Consider the following 15,544-nt stretch of genomic DNA (forward strand, 5'->3'; position numbering starts at 1 on the left):
CCCAGTCAAGCGGCTTCTTCTTTGTTGGAAAGAAAGATGGATCACTACGGCCTTGTCAAGACTACCGGTATATTAATGAATGGATGATCAAGAACGCATACCCCCTTCCTCTCATCCCGCCACTCTTAGTGAAACTTCGCGACGCAAAGTATTTCACCAAGATGGATGTCTGATCTGGTTATAACAACATTTGGATCCACCCTGAAGATAGATGGAAGGTGGCATTTACGACTGAATTTAGACTTTTTGAGCTGAATGTCATGTTCTTTGGTATTTGCAACTCCCCTGGTACTTTCCAGGCCTATATGAACCAGACATTCCAGCAGGAACTGAACGAAGGATGGCTCATTGTCTATATGGATGACATCCTGATATTCTCGAAAGACCTTGAAGAACACCACAAACGCATGCGCCGGATATTGGATATCCTCAGAAAAGAGAAGCTATTCTTGAAAGCAGAACAATGCCTTTTCGACGTACAAGAAGTCGACTACCTCGGAATGATCATCAGACCTGGACAGATCGCGATGGACCCCACCAAACTCAAAGGCATCACAGACTGGCCAACACCAAAAACGGTCACTGACGTCCGCTCATTCCTCGGATTTTGCAACTTTTATCGGCACTTCATCCCACATTTCTCTGACATCGCGAAACCATTGAACAACTTGACGAAGAAGACCCAGCCATTCAGCTGGACCAAATTAGAAGAAGACAGTTTCCAAGCACTCAGAAAGTGCTTTATGACAGAACCTGTCCTAAGGAACCCTGATCCAGCAAAGCAATTCACTATTGCAACTGACGCCTCCCTAGTAGCAACTGGAGCAGTGCTACCACAGACTGATGAAAACGGCACATATCATCCATGCGCCTACCTTTCTGCATCCCTCAATGCAGCAGAACGAAATTATCAGATTTATGATAGAGAATTACTGGCTGTCATCCGTGCTTTGACAGCATGGAGACATTACCTCGAAGGACACGGACATCCGGTGATTGTATTCACGGACCACATGAACCTCCTCTACTTCAGATCCGCTCAGCAGCTGACCCGCTGTCAAGCGCGTTGGCAGCTCACTTTGAACGAATTCGACCTCAAATTCCATCATGTAGCAGGAACAAAGCTCGCTGCTCCCGATGCTTTATCATGCCGCCCTGATCACCATCCCACCGAGACCGACAATCAGAACGTAGTTCTACTACCTGATGATATGTTTGTATGGTTGATCAACATAGAACTCGAAGCAGCGTTGAAATCTGACGACCCTACAGCAGATCCCATCATCAAGACTGCCAGTGACGCACTAGACGGACTATGCCTTCCCCCCATGAAGTCAGCTCTATCTGACTGGAAATTCATTGACAGTATCTTGCAGTACAAGAACCGCGCCTATGCACCCCCCACACTCCGAAGCTGCATTCTGCAGCTTCACCATGATCACCCAACTGCCGGACACCCCGGCCGATTCAAGACTGAAGAATTAGTCAAACGAGACTATTGGTGGCCCCAGATGGGCACCTTTATTAGGAAATACGTCAAAGGATGTGCCACGTGTCAGCAGATGAAATCTGACACTCATCCCACCACCCCTCCCCTAAAACCCATCAGTTCTTCTGGAGTACGCCCCTTTTCCCAGTTATCTGTCGACCTAATCACCGACCTCCCGGAGAGCGGCGGTTATGATTCCATGATGGTCGTGGTAGACCATGGACTTACAAAGGGGGTAATTATTTCACCTTGCAAGAAGAACATCACCTCCGAAGGGGTGGCACAACTATTTTTCAAGAAAGTTTTCCTGCGCTTTGGGCTCCATGACAAGCTCATCTCAGATCGCGGACCGCAATTTGCATCAAAGTTCTCAAAAGAACTTGGAAGACTATTGGATTACGAAGTTGCTCTATCCACTGCATACCATCCACAGACCGACGGGCAGACAGAAAGGTTGAACCAGGAAATCGAAACCTACCTTCGGATCTACTGCCGATCGAACCCTGAAACCTGGGTACAGCATCTACCCATGGCAGAATTCGTGCACAACCACCGAAAGCACGATGCACGGAACACATCCCCGTTCTTCCTGATAATGGGATATGAGCCTAGAGGTATTCCCTACGCCTTCCCACCTACCGACATCCCCGCGGCTGAGGACCGCGTCACTAACCTCCAGAAAATGAGAGAAGAAGCGGTGTCTTGCCACAACATCGCCATGCAACGAATGGCCGAAAGGACGCACAGGAAGAAGTATGAACCATGGAAGATTGGAGATAAGGTCTGGTTGTCAGCGGAGCACTTACTGATGCACCTACCCTCGAAGAAGCTGGCGCCAAAGCGGCACGGCCCCTTTACCATTACCAAGGTGCTATCCCCCATCACCTTCACGCTCCAACTCCCGGAACAGTGGAAAGTTCACCCCACGTTCCATGCATCTGAACTATCTTCCTATCGGGAGACAGAGGTCCATGGCCCAAATTTCATCGAACCCTCACCTGACATTATCAATGGGGTTGAGGAGTACGAAGTCGAGGCGATCATCGCACACAAAGGAACAGCGGCATGCCGTCGCTATCTCATATCCTGGAAAGGGTACTCTTCTGCCAGCAACGAGTGGCTCAAAGAAGCCGACCTAGAGAATTCCCAGACGCTCCTCAAAGCATATAAAAAGAAGAGGAAACTTGCTTGAATATCAGCAAGTCCCAAGTAATCCAATCCAAGAAATAACATGTCCACTGCCCCCACTACTCTTACCCTTGACTCAGCCGAACTCCAAGCACACTTCGTCCCCGTTAACCCAACCGAACACTTCGTCCTTGATGAGGACTCTTCCCTTGCATCCTCCATCTCCAATCCCTCATCAGCAGAGGATACCAACTCCTCGCTTGCATCCTCTTTATATTTCACCATCATTGATCATATTGAGGGAGATGCCCTCTTTGAAGCAACAATATTATCAGAGCAACACGCACTCGAGTTGGAGAGAATCCTCGCCAGACGCCCAGCAAGGAGCGCCACTATCATCGCCGCCATCATAAACCTCATCAGAACTACACGCTTGATAGAACTATCAGCAAGCAGACTCCTGAGCGGATCCGCTCAAGAAGCCCATGAAATCATCCAGTGCCAGAGGCGCATCCGCTCCATTGCGCTTCAGCTTCTCCCTGATAGCCTTAAGCCTGACCTGCTATCAGTTGTACACATTGTTGCCAACAGAACCACAACTCAAGTCGCTCGCCCGCCTTCTCCTCATCCTTCTCGCCCCAGTAATCAGTCATCAGATCAGTGACGCGACTCCCACCCCGCTCCCAATCAGAGCACCGCAACCTCAGGTTGCCACCAGGGGTAGAAAATCCCCTAGATACCGAACCACCCGCTCATGGGGAAAGCAGCATATGAGAACTCCTCCCCAGGAACCCAAGAAAAAAGAAGTTATTGATCTCACATCCCCCTCGCCATCTCCTCCACCTCGCATCTCGGCAAAGAAGCCAGAGTTTGATAATATCAAATGCCGCATCTGCGGAGAATACGGGCATCACCACAAGAACTGCCCACAGTACTCCTGCGTGGTATGCCACGCCCTAGCCCCTGGACACCTTTCGGTCTACTGTAAAGACCTGAAGGGCACCTACCCACTTCCAATTGTCTATACCAACAACGGATTCTACGAAGCCCTCCGCAATTGGGAGGCAGACCAACGAGCATTCTATGAGCAAGAATGCGAACAAGCTGATGAAGATTACCGGAACCAACCAAGCTCCTCAACGGACCTTGATGACTTCAACAACGCTGACGCAGACCTCATCTACTACGATGATGCCAGGATGGGTAGTTGTTGAAGCCGGAGACTTCAACGGTTACACTGGGGTAATGTTACAATAACATTTACTCCTATTTCATTTTTCCTTTGTAACCATGCTGCCGACTCTAGACCCGGCTATTCTCTTATCAAGCGGGCTGTCCGCACTTCTCTTCTTCTTGATTGTAACATAGATACTATCTTGCGCCGCATGGCGGTTTCACCTATCTTCGCTATCTTGATAGGTTGTACTCTTTTTCATATCTTTGTTACCATTCTTGTCGCTGCTGCGCTGCTCCCTTTTACCTATATAAACCCCATGTACCATAGTTGTATTCCTTAACTTAATCTACTGGGTTTTCCCCTTGAAACCTGATCTACAAGGTCTCCACCCTTGTAGCCTGAACTCTGATTCTAAGACAGTCACTCACTGTTTTAGCCTGAACCCTTGACTGCGGTAGAAGTGCTAAAACCACTCGCCGCTGATCCTGCATAGAAGCCGTGGCTCGTGCAGTGTGAACCCTTGAACCAAGACACCTTCCTTGTACTAGGAAGGCCGACGAACTGTCGATTGAGTGATCTATCTTTGATCCTCGACAGCAGAACTATCCCAGTCGTAACAGCAGCTACAGTCCCCTCAAGCCCTACCCAACCAAATAGATCAAGCCCAAACCAAGCCCAAACCAAGCCCAAACCAAACCCAACCGCCACAAATACCCCCCCAGGACTTGCGACACCCCGGGGTCGCACACTCGAAGTGTTGTCGATGAAACGCGCCGTCAAAGTGTCTTCTAGTCTTCCTCATCCCGTTCTTCGTTGTCCTCGTCATCCATCCCGATATCTGCCACCTCTATGTCGCTCTCTGTCGATTCTCTCTTTCCATCCTGCTCTCGCTCTCTCTCCATCTCATCCAACATGGATCCTGTGTGCGGTATGAAAAGATGTAGTCTTCGAGCGTGAAACCATCCGGCTATGGGGTAGCCTTCAAGCGTAGATAGCTGATACGAGTTGGCCCTTCATGTTACTACACGTCAAGGTGCGGACCAATGAGGTAGAATCTTCCGCGTGGTGGCAAAGTTTCCTTCGATTTCACTTGCATAACTTTGTACTAGTTGACCTGCTTTGAATGTCACTTCTCCTGCGACCGATCCTAGTACGCGACGATCAAATATGGCTTTGCATCAGATGGCGTGTGCGATGTTGCTGGCTAACGCATCTGTGCGCTGTTGCGCTACATACGCTGCATGAATCTGTACATGTGAATCAGTGATAGGTTCAAGCAAATGAGAGAAAGGTGTGTGCGGTGTATCCACCACTAGTCCTAGCATGAGTTCCTTGGGGGAGAACTTAAGTGCCGGCATGATCCTTTCGTTGAGCTGTGATATTGCCATGTTGAAGTGGTCGGGCCACCCTTTCGGTATCGATTCTGGGAGTACATCGAGAGAGTTGTCTCCTCCGAGGTTGGGGGTGCATGCTCTCTTGAGTCGACCTAATAGAATCTTATTAGCGCCTTCTACCAACCCATTGACCCACAGTGAGTAAGCTGGGGTAACGTGTCATTCGACACCATGAGTGTCACACCAGTCAGTGACCTCCCTGTTGTCGAAGTGTTTGCCCCCATCTGTCATGAACTTCTCCAGTGTGGTGAACTCGTGTCGGATTTTGTCCAGACTGTCGATCGTCGTTTTGGCCGTACCGTGTGTCTTGAATTTGAATCCCCAGATGTATTGCGAATATACATCTATGATTAGTAACACATTAGTATATCCACCCTTACCTTTTGGCAGTGCCAGATAGTCCGCTACAAGTAACTTGAACGGGTGTCTTCAAACGATTGGTTCCAACAACGAGTGTAGGTGTGTCGCTCCGAAGTTTTTACACTGTCCACAATCCAGAATGGCGTCAGTAACGATTCTATCTAAACGAGGGCAAAAGATCTTATCCATAAGCTTGAGCTTGATCAGGTCGCGTCCCCAGTGTCCATTTTCCTTGTGCTCCTGATATGCGAGATCTTGAGCCTCTTTTCGCGTGGCGCATTCCAGTTTACTGTGGGCTCTGTTTGCTGAGGTGTTTGCTACTCTCCAGAGCTTGCCTTCCACAATGAAGAAGTTCTGTGCTCGGTGCCGAGCCTTTCGTTTGTCGCAAATGGTTTTGCTCAGGTCTAGGTCCAGAAGGGCTTGGATGATGTCGAGGAAAAAGGTGTCGTTGTTGAACCATTGGATGAGGTGCAATGTGTCTGAGGGCTTTGTTAGTGTAGACTGTTCTGTAGTAGGGACGTTTACCGCTAGTAGATCCTGGACTATTCCTCTCGCTGCCTCCCAGTCCTCGCTGACAGTCCAGGTGCTTCCATCCTCAGCAGTTGGGTCTGTTGTGCTGAAGCTTCTGCTTAGTCCATCTGCGGCTGTGTTGCTTGTTCCAGGTCAGTGTCGCATGTCGACGAGGTGGTATGCGAGTATTCCGTCATGCCATCATGCATGGGCTATTCCTAGCCTGGGACTAAGTAAGGTGTTGCGCAGGGCCTGGCAGTCCGTCTCAATCTCCACAGGTGTGCCCCAGATTGTGTCTGAGAACTGATCTAGTGCAAACTTTAGCGCAGCGAATTCTAGAATATATGGTTTGTACTTAGCTTCGGTTGGAGATGTGCACTTGGATGCATATGTGATTGGGTGCAGTGCTGTGATGACTTTACCTGATGGCAAGGTGGATGTGTGTTTCTGTGCTAGAATAGCACCATATCCATCCTTGCAACCGTCTGTGGTCACTACAAAGGGAGTTCCGTCAAAGCGAGGGCCTTTGAGGACAGGCTCGGATGTTAGGATTCTCTTGAGCGCCATAAAGGCTTTGGTGTGTCGTGGCCCCCGGTGTTGATATAGCTTTGTTAGTCGAAGATGTTGTCAGTACTTGCGCTTGCCCACTTGAGGCCCTCCCGGTGGAATTCCCAGTTTCCGTACTAAGTCTGTCAATGGGGCTGCGATTCTCGCGTAATCCTTGATGAGGGACCTGAAATAGCCAGTTAGCCCTAAGAACTGCATAAGATTGTGAACGGTATTGGGTATTTCCCACTGGACTACCGCTGCCAGCTTAGCCTTGTCTGGTTTGATGCCATCTGTTCCTACCTGAGCTCCTGCAAACACGACCTCACTCATGAATAGTTGTGTCTTGGATGGTGATAGTGACAACCTCATTTTCCTGACTCGCTCAAAGAACTTACGGAGTCTCTTCAGTTTATTGTCGAAGTCGCTGCCTGCCATCCCTGAGTCGTCAATGTATAGCTCGTAGAGTAGCCTGATTTGATCCTTAAGACTGATGGCCGCCATGGCTCCAAACGTTGTGGGTGCTCCTGTTAGTCCGAAAGGCATTCTGCAGTAACATTCATACCCTCTTCCTTCTGTGTAGAACGACAGATAGGGCTGTGTATCCTTGTCCACTGGTATCGCATAGAAGCCAGCCGCGAAGTCGATGATACTTACCCATCGATGGCCACATAATCTCTGCTGTTTCGCCCTGATGTCCCCTTGTGGCACTGGTGGAATCTGGGACACTCGATTGATCTCTGCAAAGTTTTGGCACACCCTCCATTTGGGCAGTGCGGTTGCTCCGGTCTTGCCTTCTTCCATTGGGGGTGGTCTTGGAGGTAAGTCGTCCCGTACTGGTAGACTGTGTTGTCGACATTGATCGTTGACTCGGTGAAGTAGTTCCTCAAAAGACAGTCCTTCCGAGTCATGTGCCTTCTGGGCCAACACCATTGGGCTTGCGGCCTTAACGTCTTCTGGGGCTACCCTTCGTATGATACCGGCCGCTTCAAGCTCATTGAGTCGTTCATAGAGATATTCTCATTGCAGGGGCATTAATGGACGTTGGTTGACCTTAGTGGAAAAGGTGGTGCCTTCTGGGAAGGTAAGTTTGAAGGTCTTGAAGGTCACAGGGTAGACTTCGCTAACTGCCAGAGCAAATGTGTCAGTGAATTCCTCACATAGAGCATGCACCTGTTGTCTCTGTTCTTCTGACAAATCCTCTCCTATCGTGATGGATCGCATCACTTCTGCTACCCGCTCTGGTTTGAATGGGTCCAAATGACAAGTGAACACGTTGGTGGTTTGTGTTGACTTCGGAAAGTTGGGGATTTCACCCAGGACTTTGTTGGTGTCCGCGTGTACCTGCCAGACATGATTTTCCTTGTCGTCTTGTGCGTTCGGTGTGGACTCTAGAGGGAACAAGACTGGTGAACATGGTGCATCTGATAAGGGTGTGGTTGCCATGGATATTACTGGGTGTTTGTTGGCTACCACAATGTGCGCTCCTGCATTTGATAAGGCCATTGTGTATGCGTCCAGTTGATGTTGGGTTACCTGTGGGGTTAGTTCAAAGACATACTGTTCGTTAGCCAATACTTTCTGTGTCTTCTCGTCATCAGCTGGGATGGAGGCGATAAGGAACCTTGGGGCTACTGCAGCAAAAGCCAGTTGTGCAGGTGGCATAGGTGGCGGTGCTGGGGTTCCTGGCAGTGGTGCTGCCTGTGTGTTGTACATGTTAGTAATGATAACTGGGATAGGAGAAGAAGGAAGAGAAATCTGGTCTGTTGCGTAGTCGTGTACCGCGCTGAGTTGTTCCAACAGAGGCTTGCCAATTAACATCTTCCATACACCTCCACTGTCAAAAACCTCGAATGATGTGGCAACTGTTACCGATCCCCATTTTAGAGAGCCTTTCCAAACACTTTGTGATGGCACAAGCAATCCATTGGCCATACACAGAGTATGGTTTGAAGGTACGAGTCGTCTGAGTCGTCCAGCTGCTTGGTTGAACACTTTGGTGTCGATCGCGTTAACCATGGCTCCATCATCCACATTTGCTTGAAAGCACGATGTTTTGCCTTTGGGTCCATACAGGAGGACTTGAGTGACGAATGGTTTGCTCTCGATGGATGTGCTAACGTTGTGGTTGATGGTATATAGGTTTGTTATCGTCTTCTTGCTCCTGCCCAAGCACAAGTCAGTGTGTTGTATTTCAACCAAACTAGGTACAACACTTAGTGAATTCTCGGTATGTACAATGCTAGATAACAATGTGAAGCTTTCTGTGCTCAAGGTAAGGTCATCTGTGTTTGACTCTGCAGACGAAGGAGGCGAGGTAGGAATGGGAGAGAGAACTGGTAAATCAAAATCAGGTACAGTAGACAAATTAGAATCAGAACGCAAGAGGGAGGTAACCGATGGGGAAACAATTTCTTCAATCTCTAAGATAGGCACAACCAAGTCCTCATCAACTTCGTCAATGCTGACTGGACCGTCCGTTTTGGTCATGGTGTGTGATATAGGCGCAGAAAGGGAATCAAAATCAGAAGTCCTTGCTAATACTAGTGCAGATAGGAGGGAAATGCCGTCAAACAAATCTGTCGTTGCGATTGGCGATGACCATTCTGACGCGATGCTAGAATCAGTTGATGTGTTGCGAGGTATGTCCAATTCAGGGGTTTCAAGGACTGCAGGGTACTCCCTCACTGTTGCAGTCCATAGTCGTTTCCCAGAGATCATGGTACATGGGGTATCCTTCATAGGCCTGTTGCCTGTAATAGCTCGGCTCCAGATACCCCGGTGTACCAGGGTATGTGGGAAGCGAAGGATAGTAGCTTGGTGGTATGCTAGTTGGTGCCACATACTGGACAGCTGCTGGCAGTGAGAATGCCGATCCTGCCATGTGTCCCGCTAATCTCGACACAATCTCTCTCCAGCGACTCTCCTGCGCTGGGAGTGCATTGTTGGTGCATTCCGTTGATTGGTGAAATGGGACTGTGTTCATTCCGCAAGCGAAGCACTCTCGTGATCCCAGTGGTGCTGTGCCCGGCTTTAATGGGTAGGGCCTGTCAGTGTTAGGCATTGCGGTGGCTCCATGTTGGCCATGCCAGTCCTGGACTTGTTGTGTGTATGCTTGGCGCCCTGCCTCTGTGTCTGGGTGCTGCAGTAACATCGAATATTGTGCTGCTATACGCATGCGGTCTCCCAGGAATACACCTCTGCCTCGAGAAGGCATTTGCGGATATCCGCACCCACTGTAGAACAGGTTGCTTCTTGCCATAGGAGTTGTGGTTGAGAACGTGTTGTACTGTCCTTGTTGCTGAGGTGTCTGTGGCTGGGGTGGTAGGGGTGGTGGTAAGAGAGGTCCTGGTGGTGGGAGCTGTTGTGGTTGTTGTGGTTGCTGCTGCTGCTGCAGTTGTTGTTGCTGCTGCTGCTGTTGGAACAGGATCATCGAGTACCGTGGGGCAGGTCGATATTAAGACCAGGGCATCGTTGTTGCTTGGGTTGCTGGTTGAGGGGTGGGGGTCGGCGTCTTCTTCTGTCCACTGGCCTGGGCCTGCAGGCGGTCTACGTCTTCCCTCAACTTCTTCTCCGTTTCAAGTTGCTGCTTTGCCCTTTGTAGCTGTGAAGACGACAACCTGCTCACGTCAGTGACGAAGTCAGGCCACGACGCATACTGCTCGGTGAGAAGGTCCCTGAGAATAGCTGGTGTGCCCTCCAGGATGACATCCAACAACAAGCATCTTGAATCCCCGAATCCTTGCGCCGTCCTCTCGATCTCCTTCGCCCACTTCACATGTCCCCATTCTCGTCCTCTATCCTTCTCAATCATCCGTCCAATATCCTCTTCCTTCAAGGTAATAGTCTTGATACGATCCTTTTGTTGCGCTAGCATGAGGGTGACATGTACTGGTGGGGGCCATCGTGCCGTGAACACCAGGGTGAACGTTGCCCATGTGGCCTTACTTGCTGATGGCAGGTTCTGCACCCAGACCTCTGCCATGCTCCCTGCAGTGCACTGCAGCTCGAAACGGTTGATCTTGTCTTGGTCGCTGAAGGTGCTGGGTAGGGACAGTCTGTACTGACGAAACCAGTCGGTAGGTTCCCCTTCTTTCTCGTAGTCGCCGTAAAAACTCGGTAGCGGTGTGATGGTTGCCATTGCAATTGCCGCAGGTGGGGGAATCGTCGTAGGAACGGAAGCAGTGGTCAAAGTGATGGTTGGAGGTTGTGTTACTGTCTGCGGGGCTGCGTTAACCCGCTGTTGAATAAACCTAAGGTTAGCTTTCAAATGGTCGATGGTTTCTGCCTTCGGAAGTTCTTGTGTGATGTTAAGGGAACAAATGGTCTTAGATGCTGAAAAATCCTGAAAGCTGATCTTCGTTTGGTTTTGAGGTGGGGAGAGTTGAGAATCAGATACTATTCGTCGAAGTTGGGGTGTCATCGTCAGATGGTCTGTTGGTAAGTTACGCAAATGACACAGGTCATCTAGGGTGATAGCTGTGGTGAGTGGACTCACTCTAGTCACCAGGTGGAATGGTGACAGAAGTGCCCTGATGCCCTGTGATATGGTAGAGGTAATGTATCTCTATGTACTTCGATGGTTCAAGTCTGCTCTCGGCAACTCCCGAACTCCTAACAATTCCAAACACCCCTGATCTCTACAACCCCTAAGTCCTATAACCTTGCAGCTACAGTCCCCTCAAGCCCTACCCAACCAGATAGATCAAGCCCAAACCAAGCCCAAACCAAACACAACTGCCACAGTGCAAACCCTCGAAGGCCCAGCGACAGGGCACGCAGGCAATGGCCTCACTGGCCTGGGTGCAGGGTGCACTTTCTTTTGTACCTCCACGACCTCAACCTCAGACTCGCCAGAGTCGTCGGCATCATCAGCCGTGGTCGGCTGTACCATTGGCACGCGTTCTTCAGCCACGCAAGGCACTTTGCATGCAGGCCTGGCAGCCTCAGGCGCCTTGCATTTGGTAGCTATAAGCAATTATTAGAACAAGAGAACTAAAAACAGAAAGACGACTTACCAAAGTTGCACGCCCTGTGCGAGCGCTCACAAGGTCCACAGCACACATTCTTGCCCTGCAAGCATTTTATGCCGTGCTGGATGCAGTTCTCACAAGGAGGGTCGAGCGTCTTGGGGCCAGTTGACATACACCCCCCAGCCTTCTGTCAAACACAAATCAAGAGTCAGCCAGACGTGACAGAAAAGGTAGAAATATACTCACAGGCTTACCCATGTCTGGGTTCTCCTCCCTCTCCTTTCCCTTTCCTTTCTCCTTATCTGCGCGAGCCACGCACACATCCGCCATGATCGCCTCCGCCGCTTCCTTCGAGCCGCTCACCGTCTTCCATGCCACCGCCACCCACTTGTTCAAATCCTGGAGGTCCTCCTTCTCCTCATCTCCGATTGGGAGCAATGTCTCGGCCTTCAGTGTGTCGTGCATGCAGACGCATGCATTAGCCTGAAGATGAGTCCCATCAATCAATAAAAACACATGAAGATGTGTGCCACTCACCTCAAAATGCGCCCATTCACAGAGCCACAATTCAATGTCCTCCAGATGCTCTTGGAGGAGCTCTGGACGCGAGCCCAAAAGTATGCCAACCGACGGCAACAGCGTGTTCCAGATGCAGAGCACGCGGTCACCCTCAGATTCGACGACAGGCGCAGGCTCAGGAATTTTCTGAGCCAGCTCATCGAGCATTGGCGCAGCCTTGACAGGCGCCTGAGCCTCAGGTGAAGGCGAGCGAGGAGGGTGAAGTAAAGTTAAATCAAAAGTCGACATGATGAAAAGAAGTATATCGCGGTTAAGGCGAAAGATGAGAAGAACAACACATTGCCATGTAGCGCTCTTTTAAATGCGCTAATTCCTGAGGTCATGAGGCCAATCGCCAGCACTTCATTTTCGGAATACAGACCACAATCATGTGACACCTCTCATCAAAATTTCTCTAAGTCCATTCGCATGAATGCGCGCACGCTGATTGGGGACAGTCAGATTTTAAAGTCTCCCACTGTTGTAGAGCCTCACATCTCCACAGGCACTTCCCTCGAATTCTCCCACATTCCCTACACACTCCAGCTCTAATCCCAAGGATACATCTTGCACAGTAGCGCTTCATATATTTTACTTTGCAGATTCCGCGCGCAGCCACTTGCACTTCGCGCGCACCACACATCCACATTAGCATCATCCACATACCCGTCCATCTGTCCTCCCCATGTCCTTAGATGTCCATTGGTGCATTTTCTCACTATATTCCCATTTTGACTAATTGTTTCCATTGCTAATTCTTGGCCTAGCGCTACGTGCGCAGCCGAGACCCTATTACTTATCTCACATACTATATTTAGCTTACTCGGCTCGCTACATCGGACCTGTGTGCCTAGCGGTGCTTAGCCATCTTTACATATACTATCTCTTTACTCTATTTTCGAGGTTGATTTTCCACCTGTCACAACCCAATAACAAATTAACGCTGGGTCGAAGACTAGGACTCAAACAAGGTTATCGGACAAAGAGGATAATGAGCAGGTACGTCTTGGATTGCTACAATGTAGATACAAGAGGTTTGAACTAAGGAACTATCTACCAAGACATGCTAACTATATACAACTATTGAGACGGAGATTGAAACTGAGTTACAACTACTAGCCAATCATAAAAAGAGAAAGGGAATCGTACCATAGAACATCGTGGAATATTACAGAAGCATCACTGTGACTGTATCTTTATCTTATCTTATCTTATCTTATCTTATCTTATCGTATCGTATAATCTAATCACAATCAAAGAACTCGTCTTCTTCATCAGTCACATCGAAGACACGTGTTGTGGGCGCTAGTGGAATCTCTGAACTGGTAGACGCTTTCGGGGTAGGGTTAGGGTTTGTCTTAGACGCTGTGTATTGGCGCTTAGGAAGATTCAAGAAAGAATAGTGGTTTGTTAAAGGTACTCGTGACATTACCCCCTCTCTAAGGTGAGTGTCATCACGAACGAATGAAGGTCGGATATTCTTTTCTCTCCATCGTTTGAAATCTTCCGTAAACAGTACTGAGCCCTTGATTCTTTGGTATTTTCCGGCTGCAGCCGTGGGATTCTTTTTATGGAACTCTGCTAAAGGAATTGGAGCGTTCTTCAAATTTTCTTCTGGCTCCCAAGATGACTCTTCCTTCGGGTATCCTTCCCATTTCACTAGGTACTGCAGTTTTCCTCAGAACAATCGGCTATCTAGTACTTCTTCTACAGCAAATTCTTCCCGATCGTCAATCAATTCTGGAGGTGGTCGGTTTGGAGGAGGATGAGGAATCAATCGAGATGCGTGATATGGCGTAAGCAATTCTATGTGGAAAACCGGGTGGATCTGATATTTTTCCGGCAATTTCAACTTGTAGTTCACTTCACCGATCTTCTCTAGTATTTCGAAGGGACCTAGACGACGATCTGACAGCTTTTGACTCGGACGACGTTGTTTAAGATTTTTTGCGTCAAGCCAGACCTTGTCTCCTATCTTATACTGAGGTGCTTCTTTTACTCCTTTGTCGTAGAAACGCTTCATGCGCTCATTGACCATCTTAAGAGTATTTTCGGCATCATCTCTCGCTTCTTTCATTTGATCGACTCTCTCATCTGCGGCGGGGATTACGGACATAGAGTTTGGATGAATCATGAAATCTGGGTTATACCCGTAGAGGACTTTAAACGGACTGTGACCGGTTACTGTGACTGCATTGTTGTGTGAAAACTCTGCTATCGGCAGCCAAGATACCCAATCATTCTGTCTGTATGACGTGAACATGCGCAAGTATTGTTCGACTTCTTGATTTACGCGTTCAGTTTGTCCATCGGTTCTGGGATGATAGGAGGTCGACGCAGACCATTTCGTTCCTAATCTTTTTGACATCTGTCCCATGAACTTCGATATGAACTGAGTTCCTCTATCTGAGATCACTTTCTTTGGTGTTCCATGATGTTTCCATACATTTTTCAGAAATAGCTCGGAAATACCCTTCGAGTCTACATCTTTGGTGGTGGGAATGAAGTGTGCTTGTTTCGAAAATCGATCAACGACTACAAAAATGCTATCACACCCTTCACTCTTCGGCAAATCCACTATCAGGTCACAGGTGATTGTCTGCCAAGGTCCTTCTGGGACTTCATTTGGCTGTAAAGGCCCCGTTGGTCTACTCGGAAGCACTTTCGTTTGTTTGCACCTATCGCAACCATCTACGTAATCGTGGACATACTTCGTCATTGAAGGCCACCAATAGTTTCTGGAAATTAACTCTAAGGTTTTAGCTCGTCCAGGATGTCCAGCCGGTGGAGAGTCGTGAAACAACTCCAATATCTCTCAGCGGATCTCTTTATCATTTGGAACGTAAACTAATCCTCGGAATAACACCAATCCATCCTCTACATTCCACTCTTCGATTCCTCTACGCAATTGAACCGGTGCTGCTTTTAACGTTTCTAACGCTCTAGCGACTTCAGGCTCTCGTTCTGTGCATTTTCGTATCTTTTGGAGTAACTTTCTCTTCTCCATGCACCAAAACTTGACCTCTTTTAGCAGCTTTTACGGTAAAGAATTCCGGTTTCAAAAGAATGCGATTTGAGTTATCGTTTTCTACCCCCCCTCTATGGTCTGATCTCCGAGAAAGACGGTCTGCTTTGTCATTAACCACGCCAGGCTTGTGTTGGAGTGTAAATTCATACTCCGCTAGGAAAAGACTCCATCTAGCTTGCCTTCTGGTCAACTTTTTGACTCGTCATGAAATATTCAAGGTTCTTATGATCCGTCCATATCTCAACCGGGTGAGGTGCTCCCTGCACATAGTGCCTCCACTCCTCCAACGCTCTAATGATCGCTAATAACTCTTTATCGTGAATGTCGTAATTTCTTTCCGCATCATTCATTGACTTCGAGTAGTATGCTATTGGATGCCAT

General features: G+C 48.8%; 2 protein-coding genes across 2 annotated transcripts; both read right to left on the minus strand.

The window, feature by feature from the left end:
• Positions 1-10,061: 10,061 nt before the first annotated feature.
• On the minus strand, positions 10,062-11,027 carry EDB93DRAFT_1245943 (uncharacterized protein; the record flags this gene model as incomplete). Its single annotated transcript, XM_041452379.1, has 1 exon — positions 10,062-11,027. One exon carries the CDS (start codon positions 11,025-11,027, stop codon positions 10,062-10,064), a length of 966 nt encoding a protein of 321 aa, XP_041312451.1.
• Positions 11,028-11,309: 282 nt separating this feature from the next.
• Positions 11,310-12,384, minus strand: EDB93DRAFT_1245944 (uncharacterized protein; the record flags this gene model as incomplete). Its single annotated transcript, XM_041452380.1, has 4 exons — positions 11,310-11,572; positions 11,623-11,764; positions 11,824-12,060; positions 12,115-12,384. The coding sequence occupies 4 exons, from the start codon at positions 12,382-12,384 to the stop codon at positions 11,310-11,312; spliced, it is 912 nt and encodes a 303-aa protein (XP_041312452.1).
• Positions 12,385-15,544: the final 3,160 nt, after the last annotated feature.

The sequence above is a fragment of the Suillus bovinus genome (assembly GCF_016758785.1).
Source record: "Suillus bovinus strain UH-Sbo-P2 chromosome Unknown EDB93scaffold_4, whole genome shotgun sequence".
NCBI classification, from domain to species: domain Eukaryota; kingdom Fungi; phylum Basidiomycota; class Agaricomycetes; order Boletales; family Suillaceae; genus Suillus; species Suillus bovinus.